General features: G+C 40.4%; 1 protein-coding gene across 3 annotated transcripts in view; it reads right to left on the minus strand.

The window, feature by feature from the left end:
- Positions 1–24,359, minus strand: part of PHF3 (PHD finger protein 3) — a 104,387-nt gene extending 80,028 nt beyond the window's left edge. For 2 of the 3 annotated variants that reach the window (XM_058554081.1, XM_058554078.1), the window contains exon 1: positions 328–627. Coding sequence is in view for 1 of the 3 variants with exons in the window: in XM_058554083.1 (XP_058410066.1) it covers positions 24,339–24,358 (20 nt within the window). In the remaining 2 variants the exon portion in view is untranslated. Of the gene's footprint in view, positions 1–327; positions 628–24,338 lie in introns of those variants that run through there. The other variant, XM_058554083.1, reaches the window with a different exon arrangement.
- Positions 24,360–24,844: the final 485 nt, after the last annotated feature.

Consider the following 24,844-nt stretch of genomic DNA (forward strand, 5'->3'; position numbering starts at 1 on the left):
GCGGCGTCTCCGGGCCTGCGCGCCGCGCGGCGGGCGCGCACTCACCCGAAGGCCGGGCGGGGCGCGGGAGGCCGCGGGCCCCTCCGCCGGCGCCTGGCCGCCGCGCTCCCGCCCCGGCCCGCGGTCCGAGCGGCCCCGGCGCAGAGGCGCGGCCGCGCAGGCCGAGGACGTTGCGCAAGAGGCCGGCGCGGCGCCCTCCCGGCCGCGCGGGAGAAAGGCGCGGGGCGCCGGCCGCAGGAGGGCGGGAGGCCGCGGGGCGCCGCGCGTGCGGGGACGGGGGAGGGGAGGGCTGCCCGTCGCCGCGCCGCGGCCGGAGCCGCCACTCACCCAGCTCCGCCGGACGAGCGCTACCACTGGCAGCAGGAGGAAGATGGAGGCCGCCGCCGCCGCCGCCGAGGAGGAGGGGGCCCGGTGGGTGCCGCGGGCAGAGGGGGTACGCGCAGGACGTCGGCGTCGCTGCCACGGCCTCCCTTCCTCAGCCGGCCGGGCGGCTGCGCCGACGACGCTCTCCAGGCTCGGCGCCGGCCTCCTTAGCCTCGCTGCAGCCGCCGCCGCCCAGGGCCCGAGGGTCGCTCGCCTCGTGGGGACCGTGCGGCGGCGCGAGACCCCACAGCCATCGGCGTGCGGCGGCGGCGCGGGGGCAGGAGCGGGGCCGCGTCACGTGACCCCACTGTTTACCGTTCCGGGGGCCGCGGCCTGCGCCGCCGCCGCGCCTGCGCGCTGGGGCCCTCGCGCGCCGCGCCTCCGCGGGGCCCCCGCGCTCGCGCTGCCTCTGCGCCCCGCCCAGTCCTCGGAGGGCGCGGCGCCGCCCGCGGGCCTGCAGCGCTCGGCTCGCCCGCGGCCCGGGGCGGGGGCGTGAGGTCGTGGATGGTCGCCGTTTCTCCATTGTCGTAAGCCCTCAGGCTGCACAGTTAATGTGAGATTGATGGCCAGATCGGCCCCCGACTAGGTCCTTTTATTAATTGGGTGTGTATTCAAGAATGGTAGACTAGGGTGGGGTAGCCGAGGCCCCTGCCCAGCAGTCCCCGCCGGCGCTGCACAACAGCCCCGTCGTTAAGCACCGCCACCCCCACCTTGCCCCTAAATAGCTGGCCTGCTTCAGGGCTCAGCTTGCGTCCTCGGAGAGGCATTCCTGGTCTAAGTCAGCAGTTCTCACACTGCGGCCAGAGGACCCGCCCCCCCAGGGGTCCCAAAGACCTTTCAGAGCACCGTCAATCCTTCTGCAATTACATATGTGTAGGCCAAATTGTCTTCATCTGCTTCAACCAAAACAACGTGGAGCAACCGATTACATGCAGAAGCAGATGTGAGAATCCAGCCGTCTTCTCTTAAGCCAGACATTGAAGAAATTTGCAAAAATTTAAAACAGTGCCACTCTTTTCTCTAACTTTTGTTGGCAAATGTATTTTTCATAATAAATATTTATGATAACAATGAATTTTATCCTTTAAGTGTTTTTTTATTATTCTTAGGTTTAGTTTCTAAGACGGTAACTATCAATAGACATAATTCACCCATATAAACAAAAGCTCTTGGAAGTCCCTCAGTACTTTTGAAGAGTGTATAGCGGTCCTGAGACCAAAATGTGTGGAAACCGCTGGCCTAGGCTATGTGCTTCCGCAGCAGGTTGGGCTGACCTCTATCTCAGCCCTTAATAAGCACCGTGAGGTAACCGTTTCTAGTCATCACCCTGACCAAAATGAGCCCCTTAAGGACGGGGACAGCGTCTTCTCTCTGCAGGGACTATTACAGTACCCACTAAAGAGCGAGAGCCGGCACCTGCCGCGCTCTCCCAAAACCTCCGCTTGTTGATTTAAGCCTCAGGCCAACCGCAGGCCACACTGTAAGGTTTGAGCAGTGGAATAACAGCTCACAGGCCTGTGGGGAAGATCCGTTCTTGACTCTCTCCAGTCTTCTGCTATTTCAAGCAATCCAAATACCAAATGCTCTTTTACTACCGAGGTTTCGATTGTCCTAATTCTGCTGAGATCCTCGAATTCCACCCGCTGCCTTGACTCATCACTCTCTCAAAACTTTGTTTTAAAATCTGTTGACCTTAAACAAATAGACAGCCAGTTATTCCCTGGCAAAAATGGGTTCATTCCAGATCAGCAAAGAATTGCAATTTGGGGACTGTGACCAGGGCCCACCACGTGCAAGTCCTCCAGCAGCAAGGGAGGGAGGGAAAACCTTTACCGAGTGGAAGAGGAAATTGGGAGGGCTGTAGTGAACAAAGAGTCCATTGGAGGAACTGAGACGTCCATGCGTAGCGGCTTTTCATTGGCTGAGTTGTGACAGGCTCTCATTGGCTGAGCTTCCTGCCGGTCAAGAAGAGGAAGTCTTTCTTCTTCCTGTTGGGCTCTGCTGTCAAATTAGGGCAAGAGAGCGCCCCCTTTTGGCCTCCCAACTCCAACTTAATGGGGTTTCTCTTTATTAATTTGACAAATCATTTTTTAAAAAAAAATTTTTTTGAGAAAGGAAAACAGAAATGAGTAATCAAAAAATTTTTTTCGCTTAGAATGTCTGGGATAAATTGCAAAAATAAATCTAATTTTATCTTTACTCTTCTTAATCTCAATGTGAAAACTGAAAAATGCATTAGGAAATAAGATTATTGTTATAAACAAAATCCAACTCCTAAAGGAACTCAATAGAGTAGAGCTCGAATGGAAAATCATTAGATGGAAAATCCCCTTGGACGAGCTGGGGAAAACATCTCATTGGAAAAATTTTAGTAAATTTATGAAAAAAAAAAGGAAGGTAAAAAGAAAATCCAGGAACCATAAGCCTATCATACTTACAAAACAAAGATTTCTAATCCTAAAAATGCCAACAACCTTCCCACAAAGCGTGATGTTTTGATTCTATGATTTTGAACCAGCCAAGCACCCAGATTCACATTTGTCTATTAATGATCTTTGCTTTTTGCTTCCAGATATAAACATAAACTATCTGTCTTTTACTCAGTTCATAGAAAGGTTACTTGAAGAAAGAACCAGTATAATAATACTAGGAATGGCTCTAACAGTGTGCAGGACACTGTTGTAGTTAAAAGATTTATTGGAAAATCAGATTTATTGGAAAACTCCAAATTAATTTAGGAAAATTAAATTTTGTAGAAAACAAGGCAAGACAACTAACAATAGCTAAAACGGACAATATATTTGTAATTAACTAAAAATTATGAAAGAAGGAAAATTGACAAAATTTAGATCTTGCAGAATTTTACCCAGGAAAATTGAGCCTGGCAGAGAGCAAGGCTGTGGAAGACAGCTCCCAACACAGATGGGAAATGCTTCTCATCACTGAAACATTGGTCCCTGCAGTATCAGTTCACTAGAGTAAAGATGTAAAAAAATTGAAAGAGTTAAGTATGATGAGCAGAAAATCAATAAAAATATTAAGTTTCTTTAATGAGGTCTTCTCTGGAAAATACTTTCTATACACGCAGACACTTTCATATTAGTTTAGAATAGATGTAAATATTTTTATTCTTAAACATGAGATCAAAACAGTGTGGTCAAAATTTTCTGAATTCATTTTGCTAAGATCATCAGGAAACTTAGGGGCTTAACCCAGAACACTTTGTTCCTTATGTCAGGCTTGCTCCTTTCCCACGCATGTCTTTAGCTCCTTTCTCCAGAAAGGTGGCTCCCAGTCACTCAGGCTTTCAGCAGAAAACAATGGGTGAAAAGCAAATGCATGCCCCATCCCAGGGTGAATAATTTGCACAGTATACCAGAGTTCAGGGGTGCCTAGAGAGGCTGGGTCCAACAATAAAATAAAGCTTGTCCATGAGCCAGGACTGTGCAAGGCACAAAAGCACCTTTGCAGACTTTAGCAACCCTGAGGTACAGGGAAGGAGCAAGGAGAGATCTGAGACACCAGTTTTCTAACTAGTTCCGTCATTAACTATCCGTATGACCTTACCTCTCTCAACCCCTCTACGTTACTCTCCCTGTCAACTCACACCTACATTTATTTGTTTCTTTTTTATCCATTCCATTATGCACCCCAATGGTTTCAGAAATAAAAGGTATTGTCCCTGTGCTCAAGGAACTCAGAAGAGTGAGAAAGATACACCGGAGGACAATTACAATGCAACCCTGTAAATGCATTGACAGCAGTCAGCACAGAAGACATGCATTCATGCTTTACCTGGCCTGGAGTCGGCAGAGGGCGTTTCTGACAGAGGGGATGCCTTTGAGGGAAAGAAAGTACCAGAGAATCTGGTGTATTTCAGGAACTGCAAATAATTCATTAGCTGGTTGGACATAGTGCAGCCATGAAAATAATCAAAATTCTTTTAACAAAGAAAATGTCTGTGATAATGTCCCTCAGTGACAATGTCACTTCCTTACTTGAAATCTGTGTTTCTCCAAAATAAAAAGAATAAAACCCAAACTTCTTAATATGGCCATCAAGACCCTTTAGGCTTGGTCCTTGTCCAGCTCTTTAGCCTCTTCTCTCCCTATTCCCTGCTTCTATAATTTATGATACAGGGGATGGCCCGGTGGCGCAGCAGTTAAGTACGCGCACTCCACTTCACCTGTCCAGGGTTCACAGGTTCAGATCTGGGCGCGCACCGATGCACCGTTTGTCAAACCATGCTGTGGCGGCATCCCATATAAAGTAGAGGAAGATGGGCACAGATATTAGCCCAAGGCCAATCTTCTTCAGCAAAAAGAGGAGGATTAGCCTTGGATGTTAGCTCAGGGCTGATCTTCCTCACACACAAAAAAAAGAATGTCTATAATTTATGATACAGCAACGTCTAACTGCTTACTGTTTCCTACACACATCCATACTGTCTCTCAACCTGAAGTCTTTGCTCACTGTTACCTCTGATAGGAATGCCTTCCTCCCAGCTGACCCCACACACCACCATAATCCCTCCACCACTTTATATGGATTGCTCCTGCATCCTTTTAAGATGCAGCTCAATGATAATTGTCTGAATCCATCACACTTAATGGGTGAAACATTAGAACCCTTCCCATCCCCACTCAAGCCAGAGATGTGCAAGGCTGCCACTACGACTGCCATTATTCAATATTAGCCAATTTGCCTATGATATAACTGCCTACCAAAAAGAATCAAATAAGCGACTACTACTACTAGCATTAAGGAGTTGTTCGAGTACTATGCCAGTTATTTAAAAATCAGTAAAAAAAAATTAATAGCTTTCCCATAAACAGCAAGCACTAGTTACAATACAATTGGGAAAATAAATTCCAACAAAAATATGTAACAAACAACTTAACAAGAAAAAAATATACATTTTTTTCATGTATACAGAAAAAGAAAAACTGTATTTAAAAGGAAACTTGACCCAGAATAGCCAAAACAATCTTGACAAAGAAGAAGAAAGTTGGAAGGCACACATTTCCCAATTTTAAAACTTACTACAAAGCAATAGTAATCAAGATAGTGTGATACTGACATAGGATAGACATATTAATCAATGCAATAGAACTGAGAGTCCAGAAACAAACCCATGTGTCATGGTCAACCAATTTTGAATTAAGATCTCATAATCATTCGATGGGAAAAGAACAGTCTTCTCAACAAATGGTACTGAAACAACTGGATAGATGCATGCAAAAGAATGAAGTTAGACCCTCACCTCAAACCATATACAAAAATTAACTCAAAATGGATCAAAGAACTAAATAAGGTCTTTAAGAGCAATAATCATAAAACTCTTAGAAGAAACCATGAGGGTAAATATTTATGACCTCAAATTTGGCAATGGATTCCTAGATATGACACCAAAGCACAAGCAACAAAAGAAAAAAAATAGATAAATTGAATTTCATCAAAATTAAAAACTTTTGTGCTTCACGGGGCGTTATCAAGAAAGTGAAAAGACAACTCAGAGAGTGGGAGAAAATATTTGCAAATTATATATCTGATGAAGGACTTGTAGAATATATAGAGAACCCCTACAAGTCGACAATAAAGGACAAATAATTTAAAACGGACAAAGGATCTATGTGTGCCTGTCTCCAAAAGAGATATACTAATAGCAAATAAACACATAAAAATATGCTCAGCATTAGTCGTTAGGGAAATGCAAATCAAAACCACAATGAGATACTACTTCACACACACTAGGATGTCTATAATTAAAAGATAGGTAATAATTATTGGTGAGGATGTGGAAAGTCAGAATACTCACACATTGCTGGTGGGAATGTAAAATGGTGCAGCTGCTTTGGAAAATAGTCTGGCAGTTCCTCGAACTGTTAAATATAGAGTTACCATATGACCCAGTAATTCCACTCCTACCTTATATACTAAGTATATAACCCAAGAGATATGAAAACATATGTCCATGCAAAACCTTGTACAGAAATGTTCATAGCAGCATTATTCGTAACAGCAAAAGGTGGAAACAAGGTAAAGGCACATCAACTGATGAATAGACAAACAAAATGTGTTATAGCCATACAATAGTGTATGATATGGTAACAAAAGAGAATAAAGTAACAATATGTGCTACAACATGAATGAACCTTGAAAACATTATGCTAACTGAAAGAAGCCAGTCACAAAATACAACATATTTTTTGAAATGGTCACACTAGGCAAATCTATAGCATCAGAAAGTAGATTAGTGATTGCTTAGGACTGCAGCTGAAGAGGTGACAGAGGAATGATGGCCAAGGGGGTAGAGTTTCTTTTCAAGGTGATGAAAATGTTCTAAAATTGACTGTCGTAATGGTTACACCTATCTGTGAATCTCCTAAAAACAATTGAATTGTACTTTAAATGGGTGAATTGTATGGTATGTGAACTTTAACTCAATAAAACTGTCATTTTTTTTTTAAAAAAGGAAACGAGTAAATAGATATACTATGTTCTAGGTAGAGAAAAACAATATAATGAAGAAGTCAATTCTCCCTAAAATAACCTATGAAAGTAATGCTGTTCCTTTTTTAATTTGGCAAGCGAATTCTAAAGTTAATCTAAGAGAATGGAAGGGATAATATAGCCATCAAAGTTAAAAAAAAAAAAAAAGGAATGTACAAGAGTGGAAGGTGGGCTGTTCAATCTGAGCATAAGAATATATAAACTCATCGTTGTAAAAATGGCATGAGACCGTCTGGGGAACAGAGAGATGGGCAATTAACAGAAAAAGAAGGCTAAGAACAGGGTGAATGGGAATTTGCTGCTTAATGTTTACAGAGTTGTCATTTGGATGATGAAAAAGTTTTGGAAATAGATAGTGCAATATTGTGGATGTAATTAATGCCACCAAATTGCACACTCAAGAATGGTTAAAATGGCAATTTTTATATTATATGTATATTGTACTAGAATTAAAAAAAATTATTAATATAATATACCAAAAACCATTAAATTGTACACTTTAAATGGGTTAATTGTGTGGTATGTGACTTTACATCTCAATAAAGCTGTTCAAAAGGAGGTCTTCAAACAGAAAAGTAAATATAAATAAAAATTTTGTCCCTAATAAAGGTGACATCTCAAGTCTATAGGGAAAGGATTATTGGCTACCTGGTATTGTTATAATTGGCAACAATTGGGGAAAAAATTAAAGTTGGATCCCAATCTCACACTTTATGGCAAAAGAATTTCCAGCTAAATTCAAGACATAAGAAGAAAAGAAATGTTTAATAAATGTATCAGAAAATGATCAACTTCATATCATGTATCATCTGGCAAACAGGTAAAATCTAAAAAAAATGCTCACTGCTCAGTGTTGATGTGCACCTGGATAAATGATCATATACTGAGGACAGAATGCAAATTGGTAGTTTTCTAGAGAGAAATTTGGCAAGGCGTATCAAAAGCCTTTAAATATGCACACTTTTGATGCAGAATTTCCACTTTTAGGACCGTATCTAAAGAAATAATAGAAGAGGAATCTAAAGATTTATGTACTAGGATGCTAATAATACAAAATTGAAAACAACCTACAAGACAATGATCATATTAGTATATATCTTACGGACTTTTGTCCTATATAACACATATATATGCACACACAAACTCTCGCCCCGCCCCTCTATATATATTTTAAACTTTTAATCCTCTGACTCTGGAATTCAACTTCTGGAAATTTATCTGCAGAAAATAAAAGGCTGAGTATGCAAAGAATTGTGTACAAACTGGAATTTACCATACATATTGTTTTGAGTTTGCTTCTTAAAAATCAACAATATACGGTAAAAATTCCTCCATGTTAACCATGTAGCTCTACAATGATATTTTAGAGGTTGCATAGCATTCTGTCATACGGATGTGTAAAATTTTATTTAATCAGCCTCGTCTGGACATTTAGAACATTTCCTCTGAAGTGTGTAAAATGTTATTTTTATGAGAATTTTATAAGAAGTTATAGGAATGACCAAATGAACAGATTGGTGCCAAATCCTATCTATTCTTCCTCCTGGAGATCTCTAGAATCTGCCCCTCCTCTGGACTTTGTTATTGAAGTAACCTCCCATCTAGTCTCTTTCCCTTCGTTTTATTTACCACATGCCAAGACAGAATCTTTCTCAAAGGCCAAGGCTAATTTAATGATGTCACTCCTCTGCTTATGACTTTTCGAAGTTCCACTCTGACTGAAGCATAATCCCATGTCTAATTTCCTAGGCTGATTTATAAAATCATCCAGGATCTGATCTCTTTTTCTTGCTTCCTATGGCCCAGCCACCAAAATCCTCATAATTCCGTGGTGAACTCTCATGCTTCCATTCCTTTGCACATGCTGCTTCCTCTACTGGAAAATCCTCTCTGACAAACTCTTACTCAGATGTCTCCTTTGTAAAATCTTTCCTGATTATCTTCCTCCTAAAGCAGAGTACTTCACTCCCTGCTTTGTATCTTGTATGCACGCACTTCTATTATAGAACTTATTAAGCTACTGTCTTTCCCCTTAGCATTTGAGCTCTAGGAGGACTGGGACATCATTTAATTTTGGTGTCCCTAGCACTAAACACATTGCCTGGCTTGTTTGATTAACGTTGTTCCACATAGCACTGATTTTTTTATAGTGTTATTTGGTTCTGAAATATTTTTCTTTAAAAATATGTATATTTACAGCAGCCCATTATAATAGACATTGATATATTTTTGCATTTGTGTATGTTCTGAGTGCTATTGCGCAGTCTAAGACACTGGAAGCAGACTGAACTGTAACCCTCAGTCAATGTGCATTAGCACAAATCACACTGAACACCCTCTCGGTCGATGTAGGTTCTGCTGCTCTTCTCATAATCATATTCTGCAAAGGGTATGCTTTGCTTTGCTGGAATTTTCTTTCTGTAATTTATTTTGTTATTGAGAATAATTTTTGACTCATAGTGATCTGACAAAATATATGCAGTTCAGAGGGATTGTTTTACCACATAATAAACAAAGGAATAGTATCAAGCTTGATATTAAGACAAGATGATTTGGAGCTACGCCTCCCTCCATGGAAATACAAGAAGGAGCAGTGGGTAATGATCACTAAATAGGTCTGGTAGCAGAGACAATGTGTATAGCAACTGTTTGGAGAAGTTTTGTTGTTAAGGGAAGCATAGGAATGGAGCAAAGGCAGGAGGAACCAGAGGTCTGCTCAAAGGAGAGTTGTGTGTGTACGAGTGTTGAGTTAGTTTGTTGGTTCATACCAAGAAATCCGCCCAAAGGTGGGTGGCCTTACACAGGTATAAAGATACTCTAACCATTTTAACAGGGGGTAGAGTGGCTAAAGCCGCAGTTAAAACTGTGGATTTGTTGTTGTGAGATAATAAGGGAATTCTTTCCTAATGACTGAGAGTAAGCAAAGGAGGCACATTAGAATATTTGAGGAGAAAAGAGAAGCAGTGAAGTTGATGTCTCTGAGTGGAAAAGGAAGCTTACCAAGGGAAATGGAGGAGATAATTTGGGTCGCGTCGGTGCCTATTTAAGGTTTGTGATGATATGACACAGCCAGTTAGCCCCTGGTTGCATGATTTCCCCCAGCAGCAGTCTGCTGCTCAGGCACAGGCATCGAGAGTGTGGATAATTGGATTCAATTAGGGTTGAGATTTTGCCATACAAGTGTAGTGCAAGATGAGAGAAGCAATGAGTTAAAGATAGTTTTTAGGGAGTAATAACAATGTTGGATCTTGGACTGTAAACCGGTAACACAGAAAGTAAAGACAGCAGGGAGATGATGGATTATGAGAAAGTGGTGTCGTTCAATAGGTTGGCGTCTGAATGAGGGAGAAAAATTACAGTACTGTGGATAGTAAAGCAAGCATGGTGAAAGGCCAAGCTGGTGACTACATTGCAGGATTTCTAAAATCAAGACTTTTGGAGGTAGTATAATTTCAAGTATTGGTAAATTCTGAAGGCTGAGCTAGAAGCTTAAGTCATCATGGAAGGAGCGGAGGGACTAGGAAGAGGGAGGTGATGGCCATGAGGAGGGGGATAGAGTGGTACACCTGAAGAGCAAGAATTTCCAAGGCGCAGTTTTTAACTTTTTTTCCCAAAGGGAGAGAGATAAATAGTCTAGAAATAGTTGCGATGGAGAACTGGAAAACCTAGCCCAAGGTAAGGGGGGTGTGAAAAATATGTAGCCTCCACTTGAGAGGGTTGCAGAGCAAATACGGACCTCAGGGAACAGCCAGATTTCAGTTAAGTTAAGGAAGTGAAGGGCATCTGCTGAGAGGCAGTTAAGTATAACTTTTGACTGGGTCAAGACTGAGCTCTGGGTTGCAAGAGCATTTATTTGTACTCTGAGTACATAGAGAACCAGATTCATCAGATATAATTAAGATAAAAGCAAGTTTTATGCTGCCTGCACCTAGGCCCAGACACAGTGGGAAGGCAAAGGGCAGTTTCCTCTGCCAAAGGCACAGAAAGGGTTACAGCTCTCCCCACCCCAGGCAGAAGACAAAGAAGGGGGTGCCTGTCATCTTGGCACCTTGCCCTTTCCCAGCATGCACTGAGTCTCTGTCACCCAGGTCAGAGGTGGGGAAGCAACTTCTACAGGAAGCTCAGCAAGTTACAGCAAAAGCAGAACGCAGGTCCTTTAGGCAAGATTGCCTCAGAGTAAGGGTTAAGGGACTTCTTTCTTATGAGACTAAGTGCAGTCATGGCTTTTCTCAAAAGGGACCAGTCCTAGCATTCCTGGGCTAGGCTGCCCATTCGTAATTCTTTCAAATTATATCACTAAAAGTTAATAACTTGTTTATAATTTGTGTTTGAATTCAAACTATTGCTGAAGAAAAAAGTTACAAAATCTTGTGTGCAACTTAATATCTATGAGACAGAGCCTCGAGAAAATGTAACATTTGCTAGGAGAGTCCAGGACCTACAAGAAAAGTTCGCTCAGGTAGTACCACCAATAGAAATATGTGGGAAACTTCGCTGATCACAAATTGGAAACCAGAGCACATAGTGGAAAGGTTGGAAGGGAGGACCAGGGAAGAGGATTTCTTCCAACCGGAGAAGGGACTGGGAAGTAAGAGGACAAGCCTGTGTGGTCATTCACTAATAACTAAGGAGGTCATACAGAAAGAGTGCTCTCGGGGAAGCAAAAGCTAATTCCAAGACTCTGTGGTGGTAATGAAGGTAGAATGTTCTAGAAACAGAAAAGGCTAGTGTGACTTGAGCATAGGGTGCAAGACAGAAAGCTGAGAGATTGATAAGAAACTGGTAGACTGAAGCAAGGAATTTAGAATCTATTACAAACAAAAGTGGAAGCCACTAGGGAATTTTTTTAAGCAGGAAGTGATATGGTCTGATTTTTTTCTTCTTTTGTTGGTAACAACTTTGTTGAGACATAATTCACATATCATACAATTTGTCCATTTAAAGTGTACAATTCAATGATTTTTAATACATTCACAGAGTTGTGCACCATCACCACAATCAATTTTAGAACATTTTAATCATGCCAAAAAGAGGTCTTATACCTTTTAGCCATCACCACCCAACCCCCATCCTCCCACCAGCCCTAGGCAACCAGGAGTCACTTGCACTAACTTACATTTTGTCTGTAGATTTGCCTATTCCAGACATTTTGTATAAATAGAATCATAAAACCATCTAGTTTTTTGGTTTCAGCTTGAACATCACTTCCTTCGGGACACCTTCCCTAACTCCCTACACCACAGGTCCCCCGTTATGTTCTCCTGGGCACCCCTCATCTTTTTCCTAACTCTGCCCATTTGTAATTATTTAATTAAGCATATTTAAATTAATTGTTTAATGTTCCTCCTCTCTCCTAGATTTAAGAGAGCAGAGATTATATACTGCTCAAACCCTTATTTCTAGTACCCAGCACAATATTTGGTTCACAGTAGAAAATCAATAAACATTCCTTATGCTTGATGACTTAAATCTGCCAAGAACGGATTTGCACAAGGACTTGAACCACTATGAAAGGATTTTTGTTGTGTCTCATCACCACCCTTTACTCTGTCCCTCCCCACTGATGCTCCAGTCACCCTACTCCAGCACCTCCCATACCAGGGGTCAGAGAGAGGAGACCGAACAGCATTGGACATCGCTGTTCATGAGGCAGGTCCAGTATAATTTTGTCCCAGGGCTTCTGCAGACAGAGGCCAAAGGAGTTGTTTTCAATGAGGCAGTCCATAAAATGTGAAGATGTAAAGCACTGCTCCTTGGTATCCATAAGGCCAAGTGTGGTGTAGAAGGGGGAGGAGGCATTTTCTCCATTTCTGGAGAGAACGCAGACGGATTTGACGCCTACCAGACTCAAGGAATGTGGTGTTTTGTTGGTACCTTAAAGGTTCACAGTTTTTTTTGGTTTTTGTGTTGTTTTATTCAAGTATAACTGACCTACAATATCCTATTTAAGGTTCACAGTTTTGATAGCTCTGAGAGATGTGACCTTCAGCCAGGCCATCACCATTGTCACAGTGCCTCCCCCTCCCCAAACACAATGTAAAATTGTAGTGATTTAGTGGGCAAGGAACATGAAGAAAGCTGGGCAGGATAATAGAAGACTGTGAACTCATGTGAAACCCCCTAAACTTCAGATGAAGGCAAATATATCTAAACCAAAAATCTTCGCCATTGATGTTCCTTATGGGGTCACTAGAGTCTTGTCCCCTCAACTCCACCCTCAGTAAAGGTGGCAGAAGAGATGTTTGGTTCAAATGTGTTATCATGACTAGAGGATGAGGAGATCAGATTCCTGTACACTAAAGATGGACTGCAGTCCCCAGCTCTAGGTGGGGCAGGAGAAAGTGGGCAGCTCTTTCACATTACAATAAAATGGAGTGAGTATTTAGTCATACAGAAATTAACATTTTAGACAAATGACAAATGGCTGAATGGTAAAGTTAATATTCAGCAAAAACTGATGCCAAACCAAATAGTACCTTAAAAGAATAAACTTCTAGGGGCTGGCCCGGTGGCGCAAGCGGTTAAGTGCGCGCGGTCCGCCGCGGCGGCCCAGGGTTCGCTGGTTCGGATCCCGGGCGCGCACCGACGCACTGCTTGGTAAGCCATGCTGTGGCGGCGTCCCACGTAAAGTGGAGGAAGATGGGCACCGATGTTAGCCCAGGGCCGTCTTCTCAGCGAAAAAAGAGGAGGATTGGTGGATGTTAGCTCAGGGCTGATCTCCTCACAAAAAAAAAAAAAAAAAAAGAATAAACTTCTAGAAAACAATAATTAATCTGAAACTTTAAAAAATTTCATTGTTATTATAAGTTTATTATAAAAGTATTAGTAGTTCAATTTTAACAGTTTGATCTTATGGTGCAGGAAAAAGCATAGTTGAACACACAGCAATTATGTTGCCTTCATAGTCAGTCACTATATGTGCATTTGTGAGAATAAGTATTGACTTAGAGTTTTTGTGATGACTTACTTTCCACTGAGATGGTTGGAGGAGCTACAGATTTTTATGGCCAGGTCTGTCAGTACAGAGACTGCTGATGGTGATGTTGCTAATAAGGGGATTAGACTTTCCCTCTTCTCCAGTAGTAATTGACTAAAGTAAAGATGTATTTTTACTTCTGGACTTAAAGATTTGATTGATGATTTTGACATATATTTTTTAAAGACAATCCTATGATATAAAACTTTGTGTACTACTCCAAAAAATGTTCTTGGTTCTCATCACAAGGAGAAATTTATTTTTTTCTCTCCTTTTATTCTATCTATGTGAAATGATGGATGTTCACTAAACTCATTGTGGTAATCATTTCACAATATATGTAAATCAAACCATCATGCTGTACACCTTAAACTTATACGTGATATATGTCAATAATTTCCAATAAAACTGGAAAAAAAAAAAAAGATGTTTCTGGTTATTTTCAGAAGCAGTCCTAAGATTGTTACTCCCTTCACTATGAAGCTACAATCAGGCAAATCCAGAATGTGGAAAATTCTTTAAGTCAAGTACCCAGTCTCTTCAACAAATTAATAACATTTAAAAAAAGAACTAGAAACAAACACATAGATGAGGAGACAGATTGGTGGTTACCAGAGGGGAAGGCAGTAGGGGGAGGGCAGAAGGGGTAAAGGGGCACATATGTATGGTGATGGATTGAAACTAGACTACTAGTGGTGAGCACGAAACAGTCTACACTGAAATATAATAATGTACACTTGAAATTACACAATGTCATAAGCCAATATGACCTCAAAAAAATAATTTCTAAAAAAAGAACTAAAAAGGAGGGAGAAATATTATTAAAAAAACTTAGACGAAACAAATACAATGTGTGAATCATATTTGGATTCTGATTTGAATAAACTAATAAATAATTGAACAAATTAATAATTGAACAAACTAGTAAGTAACCATAAAAAGACTTTTAAGGTAATTAGAGAAAATTGAACACAGACCGGGGATTTAAGGCACTTAAAAAACTTTGTTAAGTGATAATCGTATTTTTAAAGAATCCTTATCTTTTATGTGGAAATTCATATGAGTAAAACCATATGATATCTGAATTTTATAAAAAGACTCCAGGAAACATAAATAAAATTAAAAATTAACGAACGGAGACTAGATAAAAGAAGAATGACAAAATGCTGATAATAGTAGATGCTAGGTGACAGGTACAAGAGGGTTTATTATACTGTTCTCTCTTGTGTATATTTGAAAAGTTTCACAATAAAAAGTGAATTGAAAAAATTTACTTTTACATATACACATTTATTTTAATATATTTTCATTCCTTTTACACAAACATTTTTGTCCTTAAGCTTTGGATCTAAAAATGTGGCAATGAAATATGGATTTGGCTTTAAGGAAAATAAAATCACCACCAAATTCTCATTTCCTCAGCATTCATTACGTGCATACCAATTCCAGAATCTTCCTTGGAGTTAAATGACGGGAGGATTTTTATGCTAGGTATCATGTGAGAAATGTCTACTTCTTCAGTAGCAAATGAACTTCTTTGGCAGGCAATCATTGGTTGTTAGTAAATCCTGCTATGCTGGTATTACAATCTGCAAAGTATAGTAAAAAGGCTTTCTTTTGTTAGCTTTTTATATATGTAATAGCAGATATTTCATCTTGCTTGAACAGTTGAACACCGAACAAGCAACTCCAAAATCTGAGTGGACACAATTAATATTCTCTTCGTAATTCCTCCTCACGGAAGTAAAAAAATTGCCAAAAGCGATTTTTTTTCTTTAAAGAATTTATAAAGTAAATGAAATTATATAGCTAAAAATAACATACAATTCTTCCTCCCAAACTTCCCACTCAGTTACATTTAATAAAAGTTTTCTTAACTGAAAAGATAGCTTCCTCTCAATTTTGGATATTAGTATGTTCGTACTTGGGAAGATTGCAGATAACATCCCCCAAAGAGAGAAAGTGGGCTCAGCTCACTCTGGTGGAAAGTGCCTCATTTAACCATGTATATGAAGAGAATTCAGTTCATGTTCATGAAAGATGACATTAAAAACGTGTTACAAAGCTGTTAAAATGTGTCGTCATATCACAACACTTATAAAAGTAGTGTGGAGAAGCAAGATCTCATGGCCTAAGAAAGTACAGATGAGGCAAGCGTTATAGTGAGAACTATAGAGTAAAAATACTGAAGAGTTAAAGATGCCAAACAGAAGAGGAACTGAAAGTAGAGTCATCACAGCGTTGTAGAAAGGAAGAGAATGTTTGTTTATTTATTCATCCTCTTATTCAACCAATATTTATTGAGCATCCAAATGTTCTTAATATGTATCAGGTGTTACGTGCTGAGATCATCAAAAATTAGAAATGCAACTTGTTCTTAGGTAGCTTACAGTCTAGCAGAGAATATAAGGGATGCATATATAAATACCTTTTGTAGGTGATAGAAGTTGATGAGTACCATCCTGTGATAAAAGTTTGGTATGGTAACAAAAGTAAGGGAGAAATGGTCCTGCGAGATAATAAAGATAGAGCAATTTAGCATTTGTGTTAGTATCATGTGCTCCAAGACAAGCAGGAAACAAGCTAAGATGTAGGCCCGTCACTGGGGTTGGCCAATATGGCTCAGGAGATAAGGAAACATTATGTGATGTTGCTTGTGAATCAATCATATGTAAGAGTAACCATGTATTATGGTAAGAGACCCCACTTCCCTCCAATTCTTTTCTGGGGTAAGACAGTTACCCACAACTCTGCTGGGGATGTGGCTCACCCCAAGTCAGGATAATAGAAGGAGAACAAGTGCAGAAAAAATATAATACTCTTTAGCAAAATTCCACACTAAATTTAATATTAACAGAAAGATTTGTTGTTTTGGTGATTTTGACCTTGAGACTGAACCAGGTGGTCAGCTTTCCCTCTTCTCCTCCATTTTGTGTAGGATCTGAGAGCCTGCCATGCTCCTCCAAACCTCCCACCCCCACTGCCTTTCTCATTCTCTCCCTCTCTAGCTCAGGCAGTAGTCAGATTCAGAGGGATCCTGAGCCAGTGAGGAAAAGGAAATGGGATGGTGAGGATGGGGAAGGAAGAAGTGGGAAGGGATGAAGAAGTTTATTGGGATTTTAAGGGAGGAGAGGAAGAGAGAGGGAGACCAAGAGAAGGCAGCCTTGATGCCCATCTGCAGTAGACTCAGGACCATCTGATTGGTAAGAACTCACTGCATGTGGGAGTATGATCATTTATCTCTAAGACTTTCTTTCTAACAATGGCTCAGCTTTCTCTACCTTCCAAACATAGTTAAAATTTTCATGGTGTAATTAGTTGCAATTCAATATTTTAGAGGATTTTGGAAATCGTAACAGTGGACTTGAAGTGAGAAGGGCAGTGTCTGTTCTGACTACCTGGACTGTTTAATTTAATCCCTGCAGTACTTAGGGTGACAAGAGCTCTTGAGCACACCTTCACCTTTTGCACATGACAGGAAGGCAGAATTGAAATTGATCAGAATATGTTAAGAAACTATTGCCCAAAGAGTAGATTGAGGTTAAATCAAGCAACTACCTTATAATGCAGAGTTGGCTTTGAAAGGATCAAAGGAAGTGGTGCAGTGTGAAAGCCAAAACCAGATCTAGATAAGGGAGCTCCACAGAGCTAAAATTGATTAGAAGAGTAGCCCTGTGGGTTTTGAGGTTAAGCATAGCACATTCAGTCAATTACTCATTGTATTTACTCCTCTCTCTAAATTAAAACTTGGATAGTTGCAGGCAGTTAAAAATAATAAGCAAACTCAATTATTATGGATGTGTTTACTTTGGTATTGTCAGCCCTGGCCATTTATCTGTTTAAACACCCATTTCCTCTTTTTCATTTCTCTAATTCTCTCTTACAGATAGATCCCTACATTTCCTAGCAGGGACTCAGGCTATCTCATTATTTTATAAAATAGAGTAATAATCAAGATACATGGTTTTACTTTAACAAATTATTGTCCTTTATTTTAAGTTTAAAATAAAATTACAACAAAAAACCAATTTAATAAATATACTAATTATATTATTTGTGGGCATATTTCTCATTTATTCATTAAACACTGACAGTGTCAGGCAATATGCTAAATTCTAGGAGTTGTCACATTTACTAATTTTTTTCCAAAAGACTCAAACCACTTCTCAGTTTGTATTTAATACTAATCTCACCTACGAGATAGGTAGGAGTTGAGAGAGGCAATTCTCCATGGGCCCTGAGCATCCCTGTGCATTCTTGCTGGGTATGCCAAAAATGTGAGGCCCTTACTGCTCCTTACCTGGGACACTTGTCAGGGCTGTGTTTGCAGTGAGCAACCTTGAGGGATGAGGTAATGTCTCTCCCATACACGGAGTAGGTTTGCCTACTGCTTACTATAAAAGTGGTGAATTCCCGAGGCTCAGTATTCCTCAGCCTCAATGCAAACTTACTGCATGTATAGCATCCACCCAAAGCTCATGCTGTGAGCAGTACAGTCCTTTGTCTCTGGCCCACCAGTCTTGTGTCTTTGGCAAGTATCCACAAAACTGTAACATACTAACTCATTAGTTTGCAAGAAGGGTAAAATCAAATTCCAACTCTGAATTTTAGTAGGTAACACAAGGATTATAATCTCTATTTCAGCAATCACTTTCCAGGTCCTCAAACCTCAGGCACAATTGCTTTCACCACTCAGTGATAGATGTGCCTCAAGGAAAGGACCATGCAGTTGTAGTGGTTTATTCAGTGCTTTCTCTGCCTCAGGTACTGGAACAAGCACAAGCAGTTACTATTATCCCTGTTTTACAGATGAGGAAAGAAAGACTCACAGAGGCTAATAACCTTGCAGGTCAGACAGTTTGTTAGTGATGGTGCCAGCTTCCAAGTGCAGGTCTTCAGAACTCTAAAAATCCAGGCACATGCCACACATTTAGAAGAGAAAATTTGGAAAAGATACTGCAAATCACCTACATCAATGTTCTCTTGAGATTTGGTAAGTTATAATTACAGAAATTATTTTGCAATGTCAGTTGGGATAATTACACCAAAAGAGTGAACAGCTAAAGGATCTTCTATTAAAAAAAAAAGACTTGTCTTTGTTAATTGTCTTAGAACACACTCAATTGTTGACTATTCTCAAATCCAGTACCTGTTTTAGTGGACATGAAAAGATTTTAGGAAGTGTACATATCATTAAAAATACTGAGTGGCAGACTAGGGAAACTAAAGAAAAAATAAGCAAGTGGGACTTTATCAGATTAAAGACTTCTACAAAAAAATGAAACCAGGATCAAAATGAATAGACAACCCACCAGCTGGGAGAAAATATTTGCAAAACATATATCTGACAAGGGGTTAATCTCCATAATACATAAAGAGCTCACACAACTGAACAACAAAAAACAAACAACCAGATCAAAAAATGGGCAGAGGAAATGAACAGACACTTCTCCAAAGAAGATATACAGACAGCCAATAGGCACATGAAAAGATGTTCAACATCACTAATCATCAGGGAAACGCAAATTAAAACAACACTAAGATATCACCTGACTCCCGTTAGAATGACTATAATCAGCAAGACAAACAAACAACAAATGTTGGAGAGGATGTGGAGAAACAGGAACTCATACACAGCTGGTGGGAATGCAAACTGGTGCAGCCTCTGTGGAAATGGTATGGAGATTCCTCAAAAAATTAAAAATAGAAATACCCTATGATCCAGCTAACCCACTACTGGGAATCTATCCAACAAACCTGAAATCAACAATCCAAAGAGGCTTATGCACCCCTATGTTCATTGCAGCATTATTCACTATAGCCAAGAAGTGGAAGCAACCCAAGTGTCCCTTGACTGATGATTGGATCAAGAAGATGTGGTATATATATATATACAATGGAATACTATGTAGTCATAAAAAAAGACAAAATCGTCCCATTTGCAACAACATGGATGGACCTGGAGGGTATTATGTTAAGAGAAATAAGCCAGACAGAGAAAGACAAATGCCGTATGATCTCACTCATATGTGGAATATAAACCAACACATGGACGGAGAAAACTGTATTGTGGTCACAAGGTCAATGTGGGTAGGGGGTGGGCACAAGGGGTGAAGGGAGACATGTATAGGGTGATTGACAAACAAAATTGTACAACCAAAATTTCACAATGTTATAAACTATTAAGACATCAATTAAAAAAAAATAGAGTGGAACCTAAATGTTCAAAAGCATTATGTCTTAGAAATTGAGAACATAGCTGACGCTTATCAAGGTGCTCTCCTCTGCTCACCCGGAACAAAGATTCCAAAAATTTGGCATCAGAAGTTAAGGGTGTTCTCCCGAACTTTTTCTGGAAGTTGGGCTCCAAATCTGTAGTTACCACAGCAGTGGAAAACAGATTCATCACTTTTTATTGTGAAGAGTTAGCTCTCTAACTCTCCCAATAGACAATGAGTTCCATCAGGCTTAGATTCAGTCTTACTCATTTTTCTAATACTATTACTTTGTATATACTATACCAAGCGTCTTTTCTTTTCTACCTTTCCTTTTTTCTCCCTGCTTTCTTTTTTTAAAGAATGTAGTACAATGTTCCCCAAATGCCAAAAAGTCCAATGGGAAGACTCCCTTAATCAAATACGAGCCTTCATTTTGTATTCATTACATCATTGTTTTCATTTCTGTGATGCCAATTGAATCTTAAGTAGAAGGCTGTAAGATAAAAATGTTATAAATTAATGTAGGATGACTAATAAATACTATAATATCATATAACAGCTAATAGCTGCTCAAATTCCAGCAAGGAAAATTCTTTTACCTAATTCCTCTTTCATTTATCACTCTAGAATTTCAATTTAGTGATAGCACGGGGAAATATTTACAATTTTTAAAAGCAATGAACTATATATGAAATAAGACAAAACATTTACTAAGTCAAAGTCATTTTACGCTTCGTGCACTTATCACCAATATTTTGGGCAGATAACTTTTATGAGTTCAAAATAAATAAGCATTCTTACCAGCTTTCAAAAATCATATTTGAAAACAGTGTACCAGGAAAGTAGAAATCTATAAACATTTCCAAAAAATGTTAAGACAGCAAACTCATGTTCATGTGTTGGGTTTTTTTGTTTGTTTATTTCTTAAAACAAACAAATAAGCAAATATCTGAACGATTGTGCTGATTGTAATGTAAGGGTACAATATATGATCTGTGTATGTATGTGTGTGTATATATACACACACATACATTATCTTACATCTATATACATAGATATATATATACACACACACACACACACACATATATATATGCAAACATATGTTTAGGAAACATTTGAATCTCAGAAAAGATTTTGCTTTGGTCTTTATTATAAGCATGCAATGACTAAACAGAAATTTTATTCTATTTTCAAATTTTATGGCAGGCTTCCAGTAATTCCTTGTTAGTAGAAACATGGACAAATACTAGGATTTTATTTTGGATCAGATTTATTTCTTTGGTATACACACATAGTTGTTGATTGCTTCCTACGTTAGCTTCTTAAGAAACCAAGAAGTATTTTGAGGCTCATTGTGGGTGATACTGAAACCCAGTGAACAAGAAGAGGCAGGAAATACGACTGAACACTTTTTATAGGAAAAAAAGGCATTCAGAATTCATAATATGCTCTAGAGTAGTTAACTACTGCTTAGCAGTCATAGCATTACAATAAACCAAATGTCAGGTTTTAAAATGATTAAATGTGTAAATGAACTGTCATGATCTCAACAATCTAAGCACCTTTGGCACTATCTTGGTGCAAAAGAGATTATTTCTAGAGTTGGGGTCACATTTTCTCCTCATAATGCCTATATTTTATATGATTAAGGAAAATCAAGTCAGATGTGACAACAAAGCTATAGGGTATCCCTATTACAAGTTCATCGGTTTTTTATATAAACTTATATTGCAATACAAAAGATAAGATATTAGGTAAGGAGAACTTAGTAAATTACGACTATTAACAGTACAACAAAAGATATCTACTGCACTTAATTTATGCTTATCATTCAGATTCTTTTTAGTATCGTTGGGAAACTTTGTGGTTTCAAGATTACGTCCAATCTCCTTTATTTCAATTATCCTTTTGTTTAGCTACTTTTTGAATTATTTTCACCTAAAATTTTCTTCACATAATAACAGCAAACCAGAGTTAGAATTTTTCCAATTTTTTGGAAAAAATTTTTCTACCAAGACCATAACGAATAAATAAGTAGATTTTAAACAGTTGCTAATTCTTGGCATCATATTTAGTCACCACAAATAATAACTCAGCTAAAGGAGGGATATTGATCCACAATTTAAAAAATGTTGAGCTCGCTTTCAGGTATTCCCAGAAAAAGGTTGAAATCTCAAGTTTCTAATAATTTTTCTAAGCTCTACAGGTGAAGAGACAACAGCCTTTATGACATCAACATTACTCAAGGGCGTATACCAGACACAAAAGGACCAAGCGGAGACCTCCTCATACCTCTGAAGAGAGAGATTTTCAGGGTTAGGTCTACAATTTGGGCACAGAAAAGAAGAGGTGGCAAATACTTGTTGCAACTGTCCCTGCAGCCAAAGAGGATGCTCCAACATCCCTGCTTCTTGTGCTACTGGCTCCCAAGTCAGAGTCAGGGAAGGTGCGTCTGAAGGAGGACCCCAGGCCCTAGAGATGGAGGCTGGGGAGAAATGTACCTAGCCTCTTCCACCTTTCTAGAGGGACATGGGCTCTGCCCTCCACCAAGACCCCTACAGTGGGAAATTGCTCAAAGTTAGGAAGTGGGTTAGGAAGATTCTGAAATGCTGATAGAAAATAGCATATGTGCCCTATATATGGCTTGTAGGGAGCTCCTCTATGCACATACGCCACGGTTAGTCAGTTAGTTTGTACGCGTGGTCTGTTTTTGAGGCAGCAAGATAAAAGATTTTCCTAAGGTCACTACCTTCAGGGAAACCATCTCCGCCTGGTTCCAGAGAGCACGATCTTCGGGATTTTAGAGTATCTCGCAGAGAGGCTCCCTGTAATTCTGAGGGACCACTAGAAAAAACTCTCAAATTAATTCAACATGCATGTATGAGGGTCTACTGTCTCACACAGATCTGAATATCACTAGAGATAAAAAGATGAGTAAAACATAGATGCTTATTTCAAGAAACTTATCATCTACTGAGTTTTCCACATTTATAGTATAAAAAATATCCAAGATTTTTAAGCTATAAGATTATTATAAGGAAAAAGAAGCCTCTGGAAGAATCTGCTCAAGCTATAATATAAATTTGGAAACAAGCTTAGTTTAGTTTGTAAAAAGACAGCGTGATTATGGATAAACAGCCACTGAGGCACTAACCAATTTAATTTATTCTCAGATATGGTCAGAATGGAAAATATCTTCCCTTCATAAGCAAGAAGTCATGGTATGGTATAATACTGAAAGAGAATGAAAACCACAAAGCAAAACTTTCCAGAGGACCACTGGAACTGAAGCCGGGTACCTGAGGGTTACTGTAAATATTCAATAAGATTACTTTTTAACCTTGTTATGAAAAGAAGTTAATCTTGTCAATTTGCCGTTCTCCTGTTTAACCTGTGGGGGAACTCAAGGGTCACAAGGATTATTGAGCTTGTTTTACAGAAGAAAGAGAATGCCTTCAAGGGTCACCAGACAACCAGCTGTCCAGAAGTCAGATTTCCCAGGGTCTTATTGGGAATGAAAGAAACATGTATTACCCCTTTGTTTCTCTGAAACTCCTCCTGCCACAGCCCTTAGCTCTATAAAACCCTTTACCTTCCGCCCTTGTGAAGGCGGATTTGAGAGAACCCATGCTCATACCTTCTCGTTTTGGCCAATTCGAATAAACCTTTCTCCGTCTCCAAGCACTGATGTCCCTGTATTTGGCTGACTGTGCATTGGCTGACTGTGCACAGGAGCTTGAGGTTAAGAGGGTTGGTAACAGGGAGAAGTCAAGACGGCGGCGTAGGCAGACTCTGAACTCGCCTCCTCCCGCGGACACAGCCAATTTACGACTCGGGGAAAAATTACCCCTGAAGGAGAACTGAAAACTGGATAAGAGGAACTCCTGCAACAACGGACAATCCTAATCGAGGTGGAAGAGGCAGAAACTCCCTTCTGGAGAGGAAAAACGCCGCCTTCACCAGCCGCCAGCTTCACGGTCCCCGGGAGCAGCACACAGGTCCGCAGCCTCCCTGGAGGAGCAGGGCCCTGAGCCGGGAGCGCCCCTGCTGTGGGCATTTTGTGGACCCAGCACAACCGAGACGAGTGGCATAATATCTGACTGTGCCTGCTACTAAAACATTGGGGAGTACCCGCAGAAAAGCTGGTTCACAAAGTAATTAACACCGGCTCTTAAAGGGCCCACACGCAAACTCACCCGTTTCAGAAAGCAACCTAAAATCACCAGAAAGAAAGGTGCACAGTGCTTTGGTGAAAAGAGACTCACCTGATAGGCTCTGAGTGCATTGCAGTGAGAGGAGAGACCTCTCCGGGGACTGGGACATTGGCGGTGGCCATTGTTGTGGCTGACACAGACACCATTGGAGTTCTCCCTGAGGCCTGCTAGCCCCGGGGTCTGCCCCACCCACTAGAGCACCGATTTAATCCAGCTCAGGCAGGGCAGGCAGCCCACCCTAGAGACTGGCCCCACCCAACAACAAGCCCTCAGGCAACTTGAGGTCCTGCATAGATTGCTGACTGGATTCTCTGCAGCCTGGCGACTGAGCAGACTTCAGTGGGGCAGGGTGGGCACAAGCAGCGGGTGGAGAGTGTGGGGCAGTGGTGGAGTGTGTGGGGCTCCAGCTGTGGAGAGACTGGGTCCACTTCAGGAGGTCTGGGCACGCACAGGGGGCAGGACTGTGTTGACTGTGTGTGTGGACCTGTGGGCGGCAGGGCTTGTCAGCTGCAGAAGACTTGTGCTTCTCAAAGACCCACATAGGGGGTTTCCCCCAC

Source organism: Diceros bicornis, chromosome 14 (assembly GCF_020826845.1).
Source record: "Diceros bicornis minor isolate mBicDic1 chromosome 14, mDicBic1.mat.cur, whole genome shotgun sequence".
In the NCBI taxonomy this organism is placed as follows: Eukaryota; Metazoa; Chordata; class Mammalia; order Perissodactyla; family Rhinocerotidae; genus Diceros; species Diceros bicornis.